The sequence below is a fragment of the Centruroides vittatus genome, unplaced genomic scaffold, assembly GCF_030686945.1.
Source record: "Centruroides vittatus isolate TY-2023 unplaced genomic scaffold, ASM3068694v2 contig_476, whole genome shotgun sequence".
NCBI lineage: Eukaryota > Metazoa > Arthropoda > Arachnida > Scorpiones > Buthidae > Centruroides > Centruroides vittatus.
The window spans coordinates 227,377-250,495 of NW_027122268.1; the positions used below are offsets into that span (position 1 = coordinate 227,377).

The 23,119-nt window shown below is 26.1% G+C and overlaps 2 protein-coding genes and 1 pseudogene across 3 annotated transcripts in view; 1 reads left to right on the forward strand and 2 right to left on the reverse strand.

Moving 5' to 3' along the window:
• Window positions 1-2,526: 2,526 nt before the first annotated feature.
• Window positions 2,527-3,584, reverse strand: LOC136977840 (putative mediator of RNA polymerase II transcription subunit 29). Its single transcript, XM_067273427.1, has 2 exons — window positions 3,434-3,584; window positions 2,527-3,320 (listed from the first exon to the last, which is right to left on the reverse strand). Exons 1-2 carry the CDS (start codon window positions 3,582-3,584, stop codon window positions 2,527-2,529), a joined length of 945 nt encoding a protein of 314 aa, XP_067129528.1.
• Window positions 3,585-11,790: 8,206 nt separating this feature from the next.
• Window positions 11,791-13,209, forward strand: LOC136977841 (E3 ubiquitin-protein ligase rfwd3.S-like; annotated as a pseudogene).
• Window positions 13,210-16,012: 2,803 nt separating this feature from the next.
• Window positions 16,013-23,119, reverse strand: part of LOC136977824 (glutamate receptor ionotropic, kainate 2-like) — a 38,347-nt gene continuing 31,240 nt past the window's right edge. For both annotated transcript variants that reach the window (XM_067273403.1, XM_067273404.1), the window contains one exon: window positions 16,013-16,366. In XM_067273403.1, coding sequence (XP_067129504.1) covers window positions 16,202-16,366 — 165 coding nt within the window. In that variant the 3' untranslated portion in view covers window positions 16,013-16,201. The remainder of the gene's footprint in view (window positions 16,367-23,119) is intronic.

A 23,119-nucleotide genomic window follows, 5' to 3' on the forward strand; every position in this document is an offset into this window, starting at 1 on the left:
TATGATCACTCCTCAACTTATTATTATCACTTTGCCCGATTAGGTGATAGCAGTATTCATAATGACCGGTCAATTTGATAAATTATTGAAATTTATTACAATGCCAGATTTTGTTGGTCATTATTCATAATGCCCGTATTAATCACTTTGTCCCTAACATATATATAACATCCGAGAAAGTAACTAGGGAAAAAACATTGTATGTGTGTGTGCATTGGTCTCTATTTCGTTTAATACCGTATCTCAGAAATAATGACTAAGAAACGAAATTTGGCATTTTAACTTGCATATAATGGGTATTAATTCTATTAAATTTTGGAAGCCAAGGGGTGGGAAGATATAGGAAGCGTAATATGTTATTTTCCGAGAGGGTCGGATTTAATAAAGATTTTACTTGTTATTAGCATTTACAATTTTTTATAAAATTCAGCTCTACTGTCAAAATTAAACTTGCCATTTTTTAAATAATTAATAATATAAAAGTTATTTTTAAACAAAGTTTTATAATAGATGGCGCCACAGACAATTTTTTGTGCTAATATATTTAGTGTATTTCGCTGGAAAAGTTATGCAACTCTTTATTGGAATTTTTTTCTAATTGAAGAAGTTTTAGAGTTCCATAGGATAGACATAGACATCAAGGGATGTTGAATCACATATTGGGCAATCTTTTGATCCAATATGGAATTATTCGAGATAGAACTGTTCCAGTGACTTTACCTGTTTATCTCGAAACTACAGTGTAACTTTTTGGGTCTAATCGTTGTGAAACCAGTGTGAAACCTAAATAAACGTCGGTTTTTATACTTGAATTCTTTGTTTTTTGAAAAATATTACTGAATTCGACCAGATTCAAATTACAGTCTTTAAGAACGGAAAACTGATGCCTTTCTTCATTGATCGTCCAATTGTCAATAAGAGTAAAGTGCGAAATTTATTTGAGCCTTCGATCTGTTAGAATTTTATTATTTAGTATTATGTATTGTGATTTTTAATACAGTAGAGCTCCTCGTTATATCGCGGATTCGGATATATCGTATATTTAGATCCCCTAAATTTTAAAAGCACTCGAGTCAATAAATTTTAAATTATCAATTGCTATTGAATTTCTTTTTGCAACGAAATACGGTGTTTTATTCCTACCATTGTCCTCGAAACTACCACTGCAGTTAACACAATAAATTCGTCAAGATCTAAATAAGCAAAACAGGTGGACAGATCAATTATCATTTATGAATTCGAAATTTAACCACGAATAAAACTGAGTATTACAAAACTAAGCTTATTTTATATCAAAAACACTTGCTGATGAAAGAATAGAGGATAGAGATTCCATAGCATTTATAATCTGTTTAGTAAAAGCCCAGAATTTTTAGTAATCAGTTATATATTTCTGCCAGATATATCGCGCTTCTTCTTTGTCTCCGAGGGGCTACTGTATTAAAACATTTCCTCGTTACTCTATTATTGATAATATGCATAAATATAATGAAATACAAGGTGCATAAATACAAGCTGCAAGGTGCAGTTTAAACTTGCCATTTTTTAAATAATTAATAATATAAAAGTTATTTTTAAACATAGTAAATATTTTATGAAGTGAATATGTAACAAAGTGAATATTTATGAATATTTTAGTGTAAAAAAAGATAAAATATGACGGCTCTTTGATCAAATATGATACTCTCGATCTACCGTTTCTAGGTGAAATATATGAAGTTTTTTCGGTTCATAATTTCAATAGACTACGATATTGTCCATAAGCTTCTGAATAAAACATTGATTTTCATAATAAAAATACAATACCTTATTTTCTCTTGAATAAATCTATTTAATATTTACTTTATATTTTAGTTTGAAATTTATTTTGACACTTGATTAATTAGAATAATTGTTAATGCAATTATATGTATATTACCGGCGAACAATAAAATTTTATAAAATGCCTAAGCATTCCATAGAATGCCTGAATTTTATAACTTGCAGGTAGCATATGCAATAAACAAGCTATAGTACATATAAAGAACATTTATTTAAAATTTTCAATATGTATACACAATATTAAACATTAATAATTCAATAATAAACGCTTGTTTTTATGTTACGTAAAATTTTTGCTTTGTTATTTAAATGCTGTTAACCGTCAAAAATTTTTTTTTTAATTTTTTCGAATTGCAAATTATTTTGAAATTCACTAAGTTAAAAGAATTATCATTAAAAACCGTTGAAATTTTAAATTTATATTTTAAAATCCGACTTCTTCATAGTTAACATTGCTTGAAGGATTACAATTTGCTGAATAGCTTATCTCATTCTGATTTTTCTTCTTTTTCCATATCAAATTCTCTTTTAGTAATTAATCCACTTCTATCTTTGTAATCACAAAGATAGAAGTGAATATTCTATCTTTCATATAATTGTATTTCTATCTTTCTATAATAGTAAATACCAGAAGAGAAAAAATTGTCATTTTCTAAGAAATCTTCACATAAAAACTTTCTATCCTCTGAAGAATCTGTAAAATTGTCAAATGACTGACATATTTATATTTATATTTTCGTTCGATAAATCAGACGAAGATGGAGTTGGGAATATCCGATTCAAAATACTTGAACAGAGTGAGGACATATCTTCTATATTTTCATTTCCAATCTCTTTTTCAAGATTTTCTTCTTCTAAGCACAAATCATTACTATGATTTTCGAAGTCAAACATTGTATCAATTAACTCTCCAGTATTTTCTTTTTCTAGTTTTGATATTCTAATGTTTATTTCTGTATGAAAAGACTCATTAATATATATATTTTGACTTCGAATTAAAGGGTTTGATTGATTATTGACAGAAGCAAAATTTTCATCATTTTTATTCTCTTGTCGTAAATTATTGTTATTATTACGATTGTCGGTATTTCTCGTATTTTCAAACTGTTCATTAACACCACTGCAATGAAAATTCTCAGTGAAAACAGACATTAAATTATCCTCATTCCTTGATAGTTCATAATCTCTGTTCTCTTCAGCTGTATCAGTTGTGTTTTCTAAAACATCGGCTAAATCAACAGTTTCTTGAAAACTAATAAAACTTGAATGATTGGAAGACAATGTATCATAGGTGTCATCATATCTGTCATACGTAGCGTAGGTGTCATCCATATTAAATACGCTCTCTAGTTCAGCTGTTCCATTGTTTAACCAATTAGTCTCATTTCGAAATTGTTTTAACTCTGTTCTTACTTCATTTAATTTCCTTTTGTAATCTTCAACTTTATTTTTCATTTCTTCAATTATTTTCGTCTTATTTATAACTTCTTTTCTTAATTCTTCAATGTAATTATGCGATTCGATTAAACTGATTGAAAATGACATAGAGCATCCATTTTTACATTCCACGACTCGATATTTACATTCGTTGTTTTCGTGTTAAAGCACATACTACGGATGCAATTCTCTTGGCAATTTTCATTTCTACATTGAACTGTTTCATATTCGCAATTGGCCAAATGATTATCGTACGCTTCGAGAGAACACTTGTGATGACATCCTTTCTCCATATTTGGACATCGAAGAGTTAATTTCATGATCATATTGGTAATCAAAGGCATATTGTCTGCAAATTGGACACGTTTTCTGCCGAGTCAACCAATCATCAATGCATGTTCGACAATAAACATGGAGACGTGGACATGCAACTGGATCTTGAAACACACAGCGACAAATACTACAGATTAATTCCTCATTCGGAGCAGGATCAAAATTCTCTATTTGGTATTTATGAAATGGTAGAGAAATGATCGAATGTTACACTAATATCAAACGAATTCTTCCTTTAGTTCTTTCTTTTTAAATTAAAATACTTCGAATGTTCGAATAACGTTCATTAGGAATATCGTAGCCATAGCGCATGCGATGACGTGATATTTCAGTAAAAAATGTAAACATGTTTACATATAAAATAAAAATAAAATGTGACTATTTATACAAAGGTATGTATAAGTAATTGGCTATTTATGCATCACACTGCTTTTGGTCTAATGACATACAGTACGTAATAATTTTAATAACGTTCCTCAATGCCCAGCCTTGCCTATTACGGGTCTGATAAAACTAACGATAAGTGTGATTAAAAAGTCCTCAATGACCACAGGGTAGAAAGAGTTAAAAGTGTGGAGCAATTCTGCCAACACAGATTTTCTCTAATCATTAGCCTACATGAAAATTGCATGAAAGTCCGATAATTAGGATCACCCTTGGATAGAATGAATACGAAAATTCGAGTCAGGGAAGTTGAAAGTAATCTAAAACAGTGTCAGGGGACCACGAAAATGCGAGTTAAGGAAAATCAAGATGGAAACGTAAAATCCCTACGCTATTCTATTGATACCTACCGCGTGATTCATTTTCTTCCAGATAAAGAAATACTGTATTCGAGTTACAGAAGTTTTATCTTTCAACTCCAATGAACAGAATATACTTTTATTGCTTCGGACTAAATAGCGATTAAAGACACTGAAAATACTTCATTTTTGCAAAATTACATTATATTTCATACGAAATTGTGACTCCAAAAATGCGAATTCGTAAGCAAAAGTCTAGTATACTTAGGCTTAAAACTGCATTATGAAACATAGATATTTCACAAATGTTTAATTTAATTATATAACATTCGTTTAAAGAATAACAATAAAAAATAATTTAAAAAACACAATATTTAATTACGGCAATTACAGAAAACTAAGCTTTCAAATTGACATAAATTTTATTGAGAAAATTTATATAATTGATTTATTATTATCATTAAAATAAATTATAGATTTAATTCTCAATAATAAATGCTGATACATTTGCATTTAACGTATATTACACATAAATGAAACTATATACCATACTTAATTCAACTTAAATTTTAAAATGCTAATAATCTTACTATGACAATTATCCCGTTGTTTTAAAGAATAAATTTAAAAAAGGAAAAGAATTTGACTCCGGCTTTTTCGACGTTGTTACAAATAATTTCTTTTTAGTACTATAAAGAAAGAATTCTTATGGTTCCGACAGATTAACTCCAGAGACGTTCTCCATCAAAAGTTCAAATTTGATAATGTCATTTGGAAAGACAACGAAAACAACTCCCAGACGTGCAAAAAAGTCCTAAACAGAAGATTACATTTTGTACAAAAGACAGAAAAAAATATAATAAATTGTAATAAAAAATTTAAAAAGTTCTTAAAATAACTTTAAAATTTATTATTTTCTTTTAGTATTAATTTGAATATTTTCTAGGTTTTGTAATGGTTAAACAGATAAGTACAAGAATATATTTGTAATATAAATTTGGAATTAGTCCATACCTTTTCTATAAATATTCAGGAGAGATTTAAACTTGAATAGTTTATATAAACCTTATATAAATCTATGATTATTTGATTATTATGGCTTCAAAATCTTGAATTATGTTATAAATTAATTACAATAAAAATTTAATTATTTTTTAAGTATTTAGTACAATAATTATCGTATATTTATGTATTAGATTTAACAGAGTATTCATAAAGTTAATCAAAATAAGTATTTTAAGAATTGTTAAAATCAATTTGAAAATTTGCTTTTTAAAATATATTTTGATTTAAAATATATCAGCGTTTAAAAACTGTATTGAAAAAATTGTAGACCTATAAATTCCCACTGTTTGTCTGTCTGTCTGTCCTAATATCTCGAGAACGGAGTTAGGTAGATGAAAGCGTGGGCACGGGAGGCCCCGATTAACTGGTTGTACCAGAAGTCACGTTATTTCAATTAAAAAATTGTCCTCTGAAAGGAGATAGATGACAGGCACGACTCAATTGCTAAAGGAAAAGTATGATGTACAGGGGAAAGACATTACTAATTTGAGATGGAAAGCATATATTTTAAATTAAATAAATTAAAAATATATGATTAAAAATGCATCCGGCTTTGTGACGATGTCACAATAAATAATTGTTCATTCATAATAAATTCTTAAATTTTTGATTTAATTAGGGAGGAAAAAAATCTAATTTTGTTCGCACGTAATTAAAAACAATTTATAATTGTTCCTACAGACATTAATTAATTTCTTTAAAAGTTTTACCTCTTTTAAAACGTTCGTTTATCTTATAAAATCTTATTTTAAATACATTTTTCCACACTACTTGAAACTAATTCGCTAAGATAATTCCTATCTTTGATCTCAATCACCGCAAATAAATATCGATTTATAAATTATAGATTACAAATTATATTTAGTTTATTAAAAAATGAAAACGATATTTATTTTTTTTCCTATCAACTGTTTAAAACGACGAATATGAATAATATATAAAATGATTTTGAATAAGTTTGAAAACTGCGTGGTAATATTACTAATAATTTAATTAAGATAGAACAAAATATAGGCTGTTTGAGTTTAAATAGACCAAGGACGAATTATAATCAACGATTTAATCTTAGACATGTAATAGCTTCCTACTCCCCGAGGATTTCGTAATATATTAAAAGTTATTTGTTTGAAACTTGACTTCATTTCTGTTCCATTCCTCTAACCATTCTAAAATATAGCGATATTTTAAACATAAAACTAAAATTAACATTACAAGACGGCGATTCTTCAGGCAGAATTACCGAAGTAATATCGATATATTTCGTACGAATTTTTTAAAGTTAAATTAGATATTTCCTTTTTTTTAAAAAATACTTTTCTCAATTCCGAAACATTATCCCGATAAAATTTTATTTAAATTATACAGCTAAGTTTATAGTTATTAAAATTTAACATCAAGTGTCAAACGATTTCTTTTAATTAAACAGAAATATTTAATCTTAAAGAATTAACATATAAATTTATTTTAAAATTTAGAACTTTTTAAATTCTATGTTTAATTATAGAAAATGGAAATTGAAAAAATTAATTCATTTACTTTTTAAGACATATTCATTATAAGAAAAGCATTAAATTTGCAAATGAATGAATGGTTTAACATGTAATAAGGTTAATGAGATACTAAAATTAAGATTGATTTTTATGCTACACTCTTTACTTTTTAGACTGTTTGATTCAGTGATTGTTTCGCCCTATCAAACTGAATTCACGATTACACGAATTCAGTTTCACAAGTCGAAAAAAATAAACTTAATTAATCATAATAGCAATATACGTGTTCTTGATTTTACTAGTACGAACACGAAATAATTTATCAATGTTATACTTAAATTAAACTTGTTTTGATGGAACAATAATCTATTAAACTCCTCTTGGCTATACGAATAGTTTTATTTGTTACAGAACAATATTACCTTACTTTTCGAATTAACATTTTGCTTCCAGAGCAATGGAAGAATTATATAGTTTAAAAAAAAACATTGACTTATTGTTAGCTTAATTTATATAAATAAATTTAAAACGAAAGTATTTCTTCTTATTAATCAAGAGCAATACTTTATTTTGAAAAATATTAAATCGATCAACTTTACTTCAATAGAAAATTAATGGTTATAGCTGAATAAAAACCGGATATATCTGAGTAATCGCAAATGCAACTATTAGAAATCAGCAACGAGTAACCAATAGCAGTAAATAAGATTAATAGAAAAGTCTTTCCTATTTTTATTTTACAAAATAATGTATTTCCGGTTAACATTAGCAGCTTATCTTCATTAGCTCTTTTTCCTGATTCTTTATCCTTAAGTATTTTTTTAGTCTTGTTTTATCGCTTTACTTTATCACGTTACTTTATTTTTTGGTAGAAAAAATATATAAATCTACTAATGTTATGCATTTTTGTGATCTTTCTTTGCTGTTTTTTTTAATCACTGGTTTACGTTCGGTTTACCTTACATTTTTGTCACGTTGACAGTTATATAGTAACGTTGTAAATAACTTTATCAATTAACTTGCTACGTAATAAAGCGATAAATTATAAAAAATATTCATTTTAAAATACAAACATTTTATATTTTTTTATTTAAACTTTTTCACCACACATGTATGATTTTCGATATTAATATTACGACGCGTTAGAAGAACATCTCTTGCTTCATGGAATATGTTTTTTTTTTTTTTAATTTAAATAAAATTATAAGATTTTATATCTTTTTTCAAAACTCTTTTGTGTTTTCATAAAGAAAAACATGTGTAGAAAACGTTTATTTGCATATTAATCCTTAAAAAAATAAAATAATGTGGTAAAATTTAAGTTTTTAAGTAAAATTCTTTGTTTCTTGTAATTTTTATTCGATTTAATAGTTTTATTTACTCGAAAGTTTGTTTGTTTTTATTATATATATATTTTTTTCTGTGTGTTAGTTATATTGTTAAAGTCAACAAATGCTACTATTGAATACAAAAACATTTTCTGAATGTTGTTATTATTTTTACGCAGGAATTTTTTTTATCCATTATGGAATAATAAAAATTTTTATTTGAACTTAAAATAATTGCTTTCCTCGTCAAAACGAGCATCTATTACACTAATATTTTTATTATCATGAATATCTAAAACATTACAAAAAGCATTAAAGATTATCATTAATCCACTCAAAATAAAATTTAAAATATTATTAGAAGTGAATGGATTATAAAATAACTAGAATTAAATTAATCTGTTCGTTGGTTGATCGTTTCTGTTACTACTTTCTTTTAATTTACGATGCCTGAATTTTTTTTAATTAATAATAATAACTTCACTCCATTATAAGTACGATATTATTACTACAAATGTTTTCTTTCTTAAATCAGAAAAATGGGACTGCAGGGTTTTACGTAAAGTAGAGAGGATAAATAAGTAGATTTACTTCTTTCGCTATTATTCTTCGAAGCTTTAAATCAGTTAAATCTTAATCTTTTTGAATTGGAAGAACTCTCCAATTTTTAGTGGCACACAACGAGCCAGTGTTGCATCAAGAATGCTGTTATGCCATATTATAGTTTTAATAATTTTTTTAATTATTTTAATCAGAATTTTTTTAAAAAAAACTTGGAAACAGTCTAATAAAATTCTTTATATATTCGGATTTATTTTTAACAATAAGTTTAGTTTGTAAAAGGAGTTCATATTATAGCCTAATCTATCTGACTTCTTACTTATATTACTTCTTTTTCTGTTCACTTTAACTTAAAAGTGATATAATTTATATTCTCCTTTGTAGTTTTGTTAGTTCCTATTGTAAGTTTGAAATGTATTATATTGCGGTATGAAATAAATGGCTGAAAAATTAATTGATTACTCATTAAACAATAACTTCGAAAACAATCATTTGATTCAATATCCCCTCCTGCTTTTACTGTTATTGAATTATAGAAAACAGTAACGGTAATTACTGTTTTCCATTTATTTATCAGGAAATGTGGAAGTGAAGTTGCGGATCGATTATTTCTGTTCACTAGTAGAATATGATCCACTGACCAACTTGAAAGGCTAAGTCGAACACTTGACTTCAGACTTCTCCTTCACTCGCTCTGAAAGCACAGTTGTAGTTGATTGAGCACATTTTTTATTTTACTCTTACACTCGATAGAAAAACTTCCTTTTCTATATATATTTTCCTTGTTATCAATTTAGTATAAGCTTTCAGAATTATAAATATTTTGAAAGTACTTGACTATAGACTTATGTTTTGACGATAACTATAAACAGTTGTATTCTTGTAAAGTATACAATATGATCTTTTACTGTAATAATTTAAAAATAAAGCTAATATTTCAAAACTATTTGTAAGTGTTAAGCATGAATAAGAAAAAATATTAGTATAATTTTTCATTAATTTGAGTTAGCCACGTTTCTTGGCAAAAGAGTTTATTAGTTTAAACTGCGCTAAGGTCTCATTAATTTGAACTGAAAATTGTTTCTCGGGCATTTTTAAATGGCATAATGCCAATGTTTAATATAATAATTAAATTTATAATAAAAAAATATAGTAAAACGAAACTAATCAGTTGAAAAACTGATCTTTTTTTTCTATTATAGAAAATGAATTATTATTTTCATTTCCTGAAATCAAACCAACCACATTATGAAGAGTTCGTTTCTAAGATTTGTCTTTTTATTTCTCGAATTTGAAGGATTATCATCGAATTCGATTTTTTTAAAACTCTCTCTTTCATTTTTTTCATTCATTGTATTAAAACTTATTGAGTTTCAATTGAAAATGTCAGACGGTAGCAAGCGAAATATAGTTATTTTTCATGTCTTTTTTTTCCTTAATTGTTCAACTTTTCTCCATGTATGAAAGAAAAATTAGAAACTTTCAAAATAAAAATTTCATACATTTATATAAAGTAAGAACCTGAAAAAACTTTTCAAAGAATTTTTATGCTTAACACTCAATGATAACAGAATTTTTGTTAGTTTTTATTGTAAAAGTATAAGAAGTGTGTTACAAAAGAACTGAAATTGTTTTTAAATTTATTATTAATAAATAAATATATTATTTTGTTAAATAAGTAGACCGATCACAGTTCAAGGCTGTCGAAGCTTATAGGGGTGAGCATGGATAGATCGGGTCCTTTTTCTTTTTTTGGAATAAACGAAATACGTAGCAGTCTTAAAGATTTTATTTTCTGTAAGTAAAATAATATTAATTTTATAAGAATAGGATCACTACGATTCTCTAATTTTCTCTGAACCCAGGAAAAATCCCTAGCTCCTACCTTTCGACGACTCTGCTTAACATTACAGATGATGTTTATCAATAACAATTTTTATTAATCTTTAACTATTAAATTGATTATAAACTTAATGTATACAACATTCTGACTGTTATAAGATTTTCTTCAATAATTTTAATTTTATTTTTAAGAAAATTAATCAAGTCACCTCTGGTGTTTCCTTTTTGCTTTAATCTGTTTTCCCTCTTCTCCCTTCCCTACTCCTCTAACCTCTAGCTTTGAGTAGGCTTTTATCTCTCTTTAATATCAATATCAAATTAATATAATTGAAAAACTTTGAAAGAGTTTTATAGATTTTTATCTCAAATTTAAAAAAAAATTATATCTGAAGGAAAATAATATGGTTTATTATGATAAAAAATATATACACAGTAAAGGAAAATCAAATCCGTATTTACAATAAATATGGTTTCATTCGAAGATATATCACAAAATTATAACTTCAAATTTCGTTCTGTTGATATAGATTTCCACCATATTTTTACCTGTTAATTATAAAATCATTTATTAAAATATAAATATAAAATATTATATAATTGAGAATAAATCGTTATAAATATTATTGAAAATAATTACTGTGTAATTACTTAATTAATAAAAGAAATTAATTATTACATAATATACAGTATAGTCTATTATATCTTATATACTGTATAGGCAGTTAAAGATAATTTTAAGTTTTTAACTTTAAAAATATTTTATTATTTAAATATATAAATGCTTTCTTACTAAAAGTATATTTATTTATTAATATAGTATTTTAGCGGCAATTTAGAGAGAGGAGTTCTGTAGAACTTTTGAAAATGCTATAGCAAGTGAACATTATGAAGTAGTAATGGCAAATATTATTAGAATAAACAATGCAGCGATAGTGAGGTATATTCTAGTATTAGTGAAGATAATAGTGAAGAAATTGACTCTTTTCTAATTCTGAGTCAAGCAATGTACTTGAGTCAGATATGTCCTCTGCAGAGAATGAGATTTCAACACCAGACCATGAAAGTGAAAGAAGATTGTCAGATGTAGATGAACCAATGCATGTAGAGACAGAACCAGAAGAGAATTCTCAGGTACCCACAGAAGAAATTAATAAAGATCCTAGTGAAATAAATGATGCTTCATCTGTAATGACTCCAGTAACAAGCACAGAAAATATTTCAACTCAGAATAAAGAAGTTCTTACCACACCATCATTAGTTAAAAGATCGAACACTGTCGTTTCTCCTGGTGATGATGATGATGGTTTTGAATTATGGACAAATTCGGGTCGTCATAGATTAGTTTCTTTAAAATGTTGTCACTTATATTGTCACAGTTGCATAGATAAATGGTTGAAAGGTCAAGGATGAAAATGTCCACAGTGTAATGCTCCAGTTACACGTGTAGATTTCAGAACAATATTTGCAAAGAGCTTAAAGGCTTTAGATACCTCAGAAAGAGATTCAGCTCTTAAAATGCTAGAAAAGGAAAAAGAATTGAGAAGAAGAGCTGAACTGGAAGTTGCACAGATCAAAGTAAAATATCAAATGGTACTTCAAAAATGTGAAAGAGTTAAAGAAGAATTAATGGAACAAAAGCATTGGATTCAAGCAGCAAAAGCAACTAACAGGATAGATAAACGAGATGTACTGGCATCACAAAGTTCTTCAATAATATCACTTATTTTAGAGAAAACGTTAGATTTATGGGAAGACGGAGGCTGTAGAGTTCTCACATCTTGTGATATATTAAATATGCTAATCGTTTCACAGCCAAGTGTTAATAATCTATGTCCAGGTTTTGGAATTAAAAAAGTTTTTACTATGGACTTTAGAGTTTCAGAATTTCTTAGCATTCATCAAAAACCAATTAAAGATATTGCCTTTCACAGAAGTGATACTTTGGTGCTAACAGCTTCTATGGATCGATCGATAAAATTAACAAATGTTTTGAGTAATAGCATTGTTCAATCTTATACATTACCACTAGAAGACTGGAGTTGTGTTTGGAGCAATAATGATCCTAATTAATTTTTTGTAGGATTGAAAAATGTTGGAATGGAATCACCTGTTATAGGCCTTCAGTACATAGAGAAACAGTTAAATTCTGGTTCCAGTTTGAATGGGTTATTGAGTGGGCAGTTATCTACTTGCTGTCTATATGAAGTGAAAAGAGAATCAGATTATAAGCTTCATCCACTATCATTAGAAGGTAGTTTTACTTCACTGAGTTACGAACCAAGAACTGGTCATGTTTTAGTGTCTTGTCCGTCCGGAAAGCATGCATCAGTTACTCATATGCTCTGTGAATTAGTCATTGATGAAAGTAGCAGCGATTCAGATGTGGGAAACATCTGTTCTTGCAATATCGTACAAAGCTATTCAGGTGGATATAGCCAAGTACAAATCTCCAAATCAAGTCTCTTCCTACATACAAAGAATGAAAGTTGCATTTTGGTATGTGCTGGAGACGAGAGAGCGCAAGCGGCTTTAATTTGGGATACTCGCAATGGGGTGAGACTTCAACAATTAAAAGTTAACGATCCTTAAGTTTTGGACATCCAGTTTTTTGACTGGATCAGAATTATTTCCTTGGTACACTAACAGAAAAGACATTACGTCTGTATAAATGGACAAATGTCTAAAATTATTTTATCTAAGGAAATATTTGTAAATAAATAAATTCAAGCATATTTGAAACTATTATGTATAATAATCATGGTCTTCCGCAAAAAAATATAGTATTTATTATAACATAATAAATTGATAATTTTAAAGAACTGCTTATAAAATGACACGCTACATATAGCATCTCACAGAATTGATAACTAACTTACTACTTTACAGTAAAATAAACACGTTTATTCTTATAATTTAATAAATTTTAAGATACAGACCAATTGACTATATTATTATATAAAAAGATAAATAAAATATGAAAAGCCAAAAATGATCAAATATCACAAAAAAAGGGAAGTTAAGTTAGAAATTAAAGAGCTTTTCGCATGAATAAATGAAATCTTTTATTTGTTCCTTAAAGTTATTAACATTTTAATGTAAAATGTCCTCAAATTTTACACTCAAATTTCCACCTGTAATTAAAATAGAAGGCCGAAACTTGACAATGCATTTAATGATGTTTTAGAGAGTGGCCCACCCCTAACATTCTTCCTATCCGGAAATCCGTTAAACATAATCAAATATAGAATTTAATCAAGGTGTATATGTGTGTAAAATTCACTGTAGTGATGTATAGACCTATGGTGGATTAAGGACACTCCTACCTTACACTATGGAAAAAATACTTTTATTGTTACCATTGTTTTACACAATTGTTTTATTGTTTTTTGTTTCTAAATTTTAAAAAAATATATTAATATTATTGTAATTGTCATTATTCAAAATTTTTATATAAAGTTTAAATATATGATTTTATAACAAAAAACACATCAATTGGGAGGCGATTCATATAGATAAAGTTATAAAAATATATTTTACAAGAGATTATATATAAATGTAGAAAATTAGATGAATGAAACTCTCTAGAAACGAGATAAATGGAAGGATTTAAATAATAAATCTAGCAGGAAACTTATTATAACTTTTATTGCAGATAAATTTAAAAGCATAAAAATGTGGATAGTTCTTTGAAAATTGGATTAAATACAGTAAATAAATAGAAAAAACTTACAATACAGGAATATAATGTCCATTTAATAAGATCCAGTAATAAAATCTTTCTAAGTAAAGGCTTCAAGACAGGCGAAAAGAAAATGAGATAGTGAACACAAATGGCTACATTAAAGTTTATTCCCTTAATGGAATAGTTATAAAAATGATGAAATGATTAGATTATGGCATTTATATAGTATTAAAATCCCGTCTAGTACTAAATAAAATTCGAGTTAATAAGCAGATTATATACTGTAGAATAAACGTTCTCAATTCATTACAGATGACAACAACTGATTTTATGCTTTTATTTTTAAAATTATATCAGTGTCACTTCATTAAAATGAAGACAATTTCATTTTCGAATAGAACAAGATGAATTTTTCAGGAAAATTATCAAATTTTAATCCTGTAATAGAATTTTCTATTTTTAGACAGGTTTTTACTGTATATTCATATGATTATTAAATATTAACGCTAATTTATTTAAATTATATTGTAATTTACAAGGGTAGAAGATTTGTAAAAATACTAATTCATTAATTGAACATTTTTCTTGACGATTCATTGTGTTGAAAGAAGTCAAAACATAATTATATTTTTATAAATTCGATATTAAATATTTTATAGCTTTATTCTTTTTCTAGACATAAAAATAACTTGAAATTTTTTCAGCATAATAGTTCTAGAATTGAAAAACTGCGTTTACAGTAAGAACATTTCTTTTAGATAAAACAAGTGTCAGTTCTATTTCAGAACCCAAGAGCAAACAAAACCGTAAACTCAATTTTTACTAGAAATGACATGTCGAAGTTGAAAGAAAGTTCTGTAATTTTTTATAGTCGTTTCTGAAATATCGTCCCCTTACATTCATATTTATTGATCTTGGCTTTTCAATTTAAAAGAAAATTAAAGAAAAACAAAAATAAATTTCATTTCTTAAAAAATATATCATTTATAATTTACTATATTTAAGGGAATATCAGCTAGTTATATAATTAAAAAAACAATTAAAAAAATACCAGTAATCCTTCCTTAATGCCAAGATTAATACGCAAAACATTTAAGAAAAACATTATTTTTTAAATAATATAACATTGTTTAATTATAATTACTTGTTAGATATTAATAATAACAATGTTATGTATAAATTATGATAGATTTTTTGAATCTATGTCTAATATCAACTCCCTTATCAACCATATCAGATTGTAACCTTTCTATACTTTTTAAAGATTAATTTTAAAAATAAAATTTTATAAATAAATTACTTTAAAAAATAAATTAATATTTTAATAACACAAATAAATAGATTTACTGTTATTACCGAATGTCTATAATACTGTGTTCATCTTCTTCCATCTTTAATTTTCTGATAAATTTATCAATTTGATATCTGAAATTTAATTATTATTATTATTATTATAATTTTTGAATAAAATTCTAAATTAATATTTAATTATAAATTATAAAATACCTTTATATTTTTCTAATTCTTTTTTTAAATATTCGTTCTGTTCATATTTAAAAGTCTAATGTGAATAAAATGGAATATTTCTATTTTACAATTTTCCTTTTTTTTTATGATTATGAAGATTAGCGCGATTTTTTTTAAATATTAAATATATAAAAAGTATATTATTATTATCGAGGGTAAGAATATATATAATTTTTCTTATATTCCAATTAAAAAATTCATATTAAAAATTTCTCATAAATATTTGTTTTTCTATTGTAAACTTTGCTCTAAAATCGAGCACGATAAGATAAATTATTAAATTTATATATCGGAGACGTCATCTTGGGAATAATGATAATAGCTGATCCCTTCGTTTTTTAAAGGTTCCAGCACAACTTCGCTCTTCTCCTGTCAGGAAAATGTATCCTTAGATGTAGACACCGTGTATCTGGTGAGAGGCATGAAACGAAGACTGTTGTCAATACGTTGATCCTCGTCATCTCTCGGAGCTGGTTTAGAAGTTTGGCACGAAACAACGAATTTAAATTCTCGACAAAATTCTACACATAACGGTTCCTGAAAAGTGGAAAAAAATGCATGAATTCTAAATTTGTCGTTTTTATTTTAAATATTTTTATAAATTAAAGTAGGTACGATTATTGTTATTATTATTATTATTGATTCTTTACGCCTGTAGATACTAAGAAGACCTTTTTAATCATAACTATAACCATCGTGGGTTTGGCTAGGCCTATCAATAGTGAGTGAAGGTTCCCACGTAAGGCTGCCAGATATCCCGATTTTCTAGGATTGTCCCGGATATTTTCCAACTAGAAGTAGCTTTTTTTTCACATTTTAAATGTATTTCTGTCACCGGTAGAGTAAAAATACACATCTATTACGTGTCCTGGAACTGAAGAGTCCGCTATCTTTCAGAAAGAACTCATTTTGTCGCGGATTTTATCTCCAAATACCTCGCAACCTTATCCCTACGCATTCAGGACTTACTGCTCACGATTGCTCACGGTACAATTATCTTATAAAGAATGAATACAAAACCTATCGTTTTTAGTGGATTAAATGAAATACCACTTTTGCATCTTAATTACTCTAATTTTAAAGAATTGATTTATTCAGTAATGATAACGTGCTAACTGAGATTTAGTATACTTTTTTTTAAAATATGCATTCATTTATAGTAATTTTACAGTATAGAGCAGTGATATTCAAACTGTTCCGGAGAACTGTGGAGTTTTGTAAGCAACCTTCAAGAATTCCGCAAAGATATTAAGACCATAAACGTATGAGAGAGTAAAAACAACAGAAATCTCCAATAAAAAACGACATACTTGGTGTAAAAATAACATTATAACGAATGTTAAATACATAAACTGTTTAAATCATTTAAAAATTTTAATTTATAAATAAAAAAAAACATCCGATAAATTTCCTTTAACCTTTACAATTTTATATTCTAAAAGAAGAATAAAATTCTTCTCTTAGTAAACATTTTAACTATGAAAAAAAGTAAGTTTGATTTATGTAAACAAACTCTTCATCATGAAAATGATAAATTAGAAAATATCAAGCGATCGATTTTTTTAATTTTAATCAAACAAAATATCCACAATCTTTAAACAAAATCAATATAAATTCAAATTTATTTAATATTTAACCAAAACTTTTTAAAATTTTTAGAAAGTGGAGGAAAATTTACTTATTTTTTTTTTTCTGTATAAATATTAAATTATATATAATTCAACAATGTTAAATTTAACATTAACGCGTGTGCTGTTTAAGATACAGTAATGATTTCTTCTCTTATTTAATTAAAGAATTTAATTAAATGTATGGTTATAATTTAATGGAATTTACGAATATTTATGGTGTAATTAATCAGCAATAAAAAGTAAATTTGTCAAAGAGTAGATAGAGGCAACAATTTCTAGCAATAATAAAATTATTAAACGATCACATTTGTTCATTTGTTGCTAATGTTATAGTGTAGTTTCCGGAATGTGGAGGAATCGAGTCATTTGGGATTCTCATCTTGACTTCCTGAGATCTCAACTATACTGTACTCACAATACAGTATGCCTTTTAACGCCTCTTCCATTAATGGGAAACTGATGGACCTTTTCGTGAACTTATCTTGTGCGTGAGTTTAATTGCTTGCTTAACGATGTTTACAGAATATTTGAATTCTGTTCCTTCAATTAATTTTGAATTTTCTTTTTTCTTGTAGCTCTGCGTCATATTTCTGTTTCTGAGAGGGTATGTGTGTTATAAGAATACTTTCTTTCTTTTATTAAAAAAATACATGCCAATAAATTAAAAATAATATTTGATGAAAAAGCCTACAACCTATAGTTAAAGCAAGGTTTTAATTGTAATAAAAATATACCTCAATGGTTTCATTTTATGTATTTAGTTGTATTATTTGTAATTTACACATCAATTTTAAAATAATTGGCAAATATTAATGCTTAAATTAATAATCACTTTCTCTTTTTACCATTATTAATTTAAATAATCTAAACAATAAGACTTTTGCCATATGTAGAAAGCATTCAACTTAAAAATAATTTAATTATAATAATAAAGAATATATTAAATACAGTATAAATAATTAACCATTGTGTTATAATGGAATTTATTATGAAATCTTTAAAAGAAGAATAATGCTATTTATTATGATAAATATAAAGTAATTTTCCCTAAATTTAGTGGTTTAGAAAAGACCAAATTTATGTAAACGCGAATGTTGATAAATTCTATTAACAATGAATTTACCTTCAGCAATATTCCTTATAAGTTCGTGTTTTCTTCTATTAAAACCGCTTGAGGTTAGTCCATAATTAATGGAATTTATCAATATTTGTAATTTTTAAATTATTATTATTATTATTATTATTATTCACATTTTAAATTTAGAAATTCTAGATAAATACATTTAAAAAGTTAAAAAAGGAATATTGAGGAGAGAAATAAAATATTCTTTGTCATTTTTAATAATTTGCAATGATTAATATATAATAATGCTTGATGTAAAATACCTCGTTTAAAATAAAGAATGGAAAATTCAATTAAGTAAATTTAATTTTCTCAAAACTTTTTAAATTAGAATTTTTTAAAAAAAACTAATTTCCAAAGCTAAATTTTATATTAGTTTAATATTCGATATTTATTAAATAAAACTATTTTAATAATGCTCTTTCTTATAATTAAAAGTAGCCTTTTTAAAATACTTTTTAAACAAAATAAATTAACGAAGAATTAAATTTAATTCCTTTATCTTAAATCTTTTGCAATGTTCTACCTATATCTATTAATCTCTGCAATAATTACGTATTGAACATTAATGAAATTTATTAAATAATAAATCACGTTAGTAATTACAGCTATGAAACCACGTCGGACTTGAAATCATTTGTAAGTAAGAGATTGACGTCTCGCTATTAAATTGAAAATAAAGAGAAAATGATAACTTTCTTTATATTTACCTGCAAAGCCAATTTCTTTTATAAGACTGTGAAATCTCAAATAAAATTCGCTAGAAAATCTAAATTCCTCAGAAAAATATTGGCGAAAAGAAATTGAAGTTTAACGTACAATATATATATATTTAAATATAGAAATAAACATATTAAGCTATTGCTTCTGATTTGTTTATCATCCCTATCTAGTACAGGATCAATACAGCCCACTGTACAGATTTATCACACTAAGCCTTTTATTGACAAATTATCCAAAAATATTCTTAACCAGAATGTATTTCGGCCTTTCTATTACCCTTATTAACTAATATTCTTACAGATTTTAGGTATCAAAAGCATCAACAGCATCAACAGAGTCATCCTGATGTTTTAACAGCATGCAACATTAAATAAAGTTACATACATATGTATGCAATTCTATTTAATATTTAAGAAATTTCTAGACAGTAGGGTGTATCGATCCTGTATTAAATAGAGATAAAATCATTAAACTAAGAACAAATATTATAGAAATAGAAAACCTATTCATATGTATCTTTGATGTGAAAAAAATAGAAAGATAATTAAAACGGGATTTATGATTTCTAGGTAACATCGAAAACAATTTCTAAATCCTCTCCTACACCTAGAGGGAATATTTAATGAATCGTATAGTTAGTATTTGAATGTACCGTGATTTATATATCCAATAGGGATTTAGAACATATCACAGATGAACTAGTCATATACCAATAAGTAGTAGGCCTATCTCATAGATTTTAATCAGGGTAAAATAATCCGATTAGTAATTCCTTGGAAAATTGAATTTAATAAATGTATTGATAATAATAGAATAGGAAGGAATATTACGTGAATTTAATAACAAATTTCTAATGTTTTGAATAAACAGATAATCAGCTTTACAATTCTTCGATACTATAAACTGAATAATTCTATTATATTTTTATCAGAGATTATTTAAATCTCTTTTCATATCTAACTATTTTCGGATATTAAATAGACTTAAATTGTATTAAAACAATAAAAAATTGAGACCGTATCCGTAAAACCTAAATGGAATTTTAATCCTAAATTTTTCAGGTGGAATGAAGTAATTTTCCTTCATACAAGTTAGTTGCTTAGCCAGTCAAATAGCTTTTTTGTAATTGTGTACTAAAGTTGTCTTCTCTATTTAATACATAGAAAAAGAATAAGTTTATAAAGAGATTTCAAATAGTAATTTGAATCTTACTATAATAACTTATTTAAAAATCGTTAAGTTTTCTACATACTTTCCCAAGAAACAAGTAGATTTGAATATTTAATCAAATAAAAGAAGAAAGTATTTTTCCACTGTCTCATCAACTATACGGCTATCTACAGTTTACAATATAACATTTAATGGATATTTTTGAAATGTTTTCATTTGAATATCATGCAAAATATTACTTGCTGTTGATTAAAACACGTATTTTATTTATAACGTTACATAAACTTTCTACCATAAAAAGTAATGTATTGAAATAAGTGATTTAAACTTTACCATTTTACGAGTATTACACATAAGGGAAAGTAAGAATATTGTAGACTATTACAGTTGATAAAAGAATAGAATAAAAATAAACAATTTAAATAATATACTCCTAAAAATCGTAATTATATTCCGAATAAACGACTGAAAATATCATATTATTTTTATATTTTAAAATAACCTACAAGTCAGTTTAAGACGAATTTAAGTGTCAAATCTATCAAACTCTATCCTAAATGCTTTCTAACGAAATAATATTAAATGCCAAAGCACCATACTTTATCAAAAGTTTGATTAAATTATTTCGCTACTACTTTATAACTATATTAAGTCAACCATAATAATAGCTTCGTATGTAATGTTCAAAAATATCAATTTGCTGGGAAGAACCCTTATTTGGATAATGGAAAAATTATGCCTCCAAGTTTATGATAAAACTATTAAAGCATAATACATTTATTTTATAAGCTCTTTCGTACGATTCAATTACTCTACAGCATCCAAGAATCACGATATTATCATACATCGGCCTAAAATACAATATTAATGATAACTATTTTATTTTATTCATTAAAAGCACGCTGTATATTTTAAAAGATTTATACGTTTTTAATGGAAATGAGAAAAGCGATAAACCATTTATATTATTTATTATGAAATAATCAGAGATGCGACCTTTTAAAGTGATAAATGCGAAATATTCAGTTTCCTATCTGGCATTATTAAATGGGCTTTATGATTATTAATAATGATTATTTTTTAAAATATATTTATTTAAGAACCCGTTTATAAAGTGATTTTAACTATGATTCGGATATTACGATAATGAATTTTAATTTATAATTAATAACTAAGCCATCTACTTGATATAGATCTTTATATAAGAGACTCTCGATTATTCAGGATTTCATTAACCGGGAAATGGATTAACCACGATGCCGAAAATGCCTGTCGATGAATCATTAAGTCACCACAAATCGCTTTGCAATTCGCCAGAAGTGGATGAAGAATGGTATACTTTGCTGAGTGTTCAATTTGTGTTAGCATATTACAAATAATTACGCGAGGTCGTTGTATGCCCTATTCTCTTCACTTTACTTCTTTCATTTACTGGGTATGATATTTCAACGTTACAGGAAAAACCGGAATGATATTTTATCCCAATTCATTCTGGATAATCGAGAGTCTACTGTAATAAATTATTAAATAAGACCCGCGTGATAATATAATTAATAAATTATAATTATCGACGAATTTAATAACATTTTATCCATAAATAATGCAGACACTAGAACAAAATATATGATAAAAATAACCAGAGATATCTGCATTTTAAGAAGTCATTAGAAAGATAATGGCACAATAATAATCGAAACTTTTTCTAAATGTCTTATTTTGTCAATTGTTTGAAGCTTTTATCGTTTCTGCCCATTTAATATTTCGAATTCACTATCATTGGAATAGATGATAAGAGATAAAAGATAACATTATCAAAACATTATAGTTCTTGAAATAGGGTAGATATGCAAATTATTTCATCTAATCTTTATTCTGAGATTCTTCCCTTTGCAAAAGTTTCATTCTGGCGAGAAAAAGACACGTCTATATACAATATATTTTTTATGACTTTTTGATTATCGTGCATTTATAATAAACAAATGCTACTTAAATATACATATAAATACTCAATCCAGGAACTGAAAAGGTGAATGAAGCCCGGTTCTACCCACAAATGCGGCCTATGTATTACGAAAGACGTTAAAATATATTCAATTATCAGATTTTCATTTAAAAATATGCATTGGACATATATTAAATGTACAGAAAATTGCCTCCAGTTTTCTTACGACGAACATTCCATCAACTCTTACAAAAGTATCCAATTTTCTATTATTCTTGTAATAGTTTATGCAAATATATTTACATTATTTATAATTAATAATTACTTTTTACTTTTATTCTAATTTTTTTTTAAATTAGTATACGGAGTTTATTAAAAATAACAATTCAGTATCATCATTATTATTCATAGACATAACTTCGATTGAAAATTCAAAATTAGTAATTAATAGAAAGAAAATCATTCTTCGCTTTATTAATATGACAAATATTCATTAAATTCTTTTTCTTGAATTATTAATCAATTTAAAATTAGTTACAATGAAACAAATATAAATTAATAATAATTTTATTTAATTATAATTTCAATTTATTTTTATATTGATACATTTGGTTTCTTCCAAAGGAAGTAAAAATATGTGGCTTGTAGGCGTATTTGTAAATTATGGTAATGTTAAACTTTTCATATTTCATAGCATATTT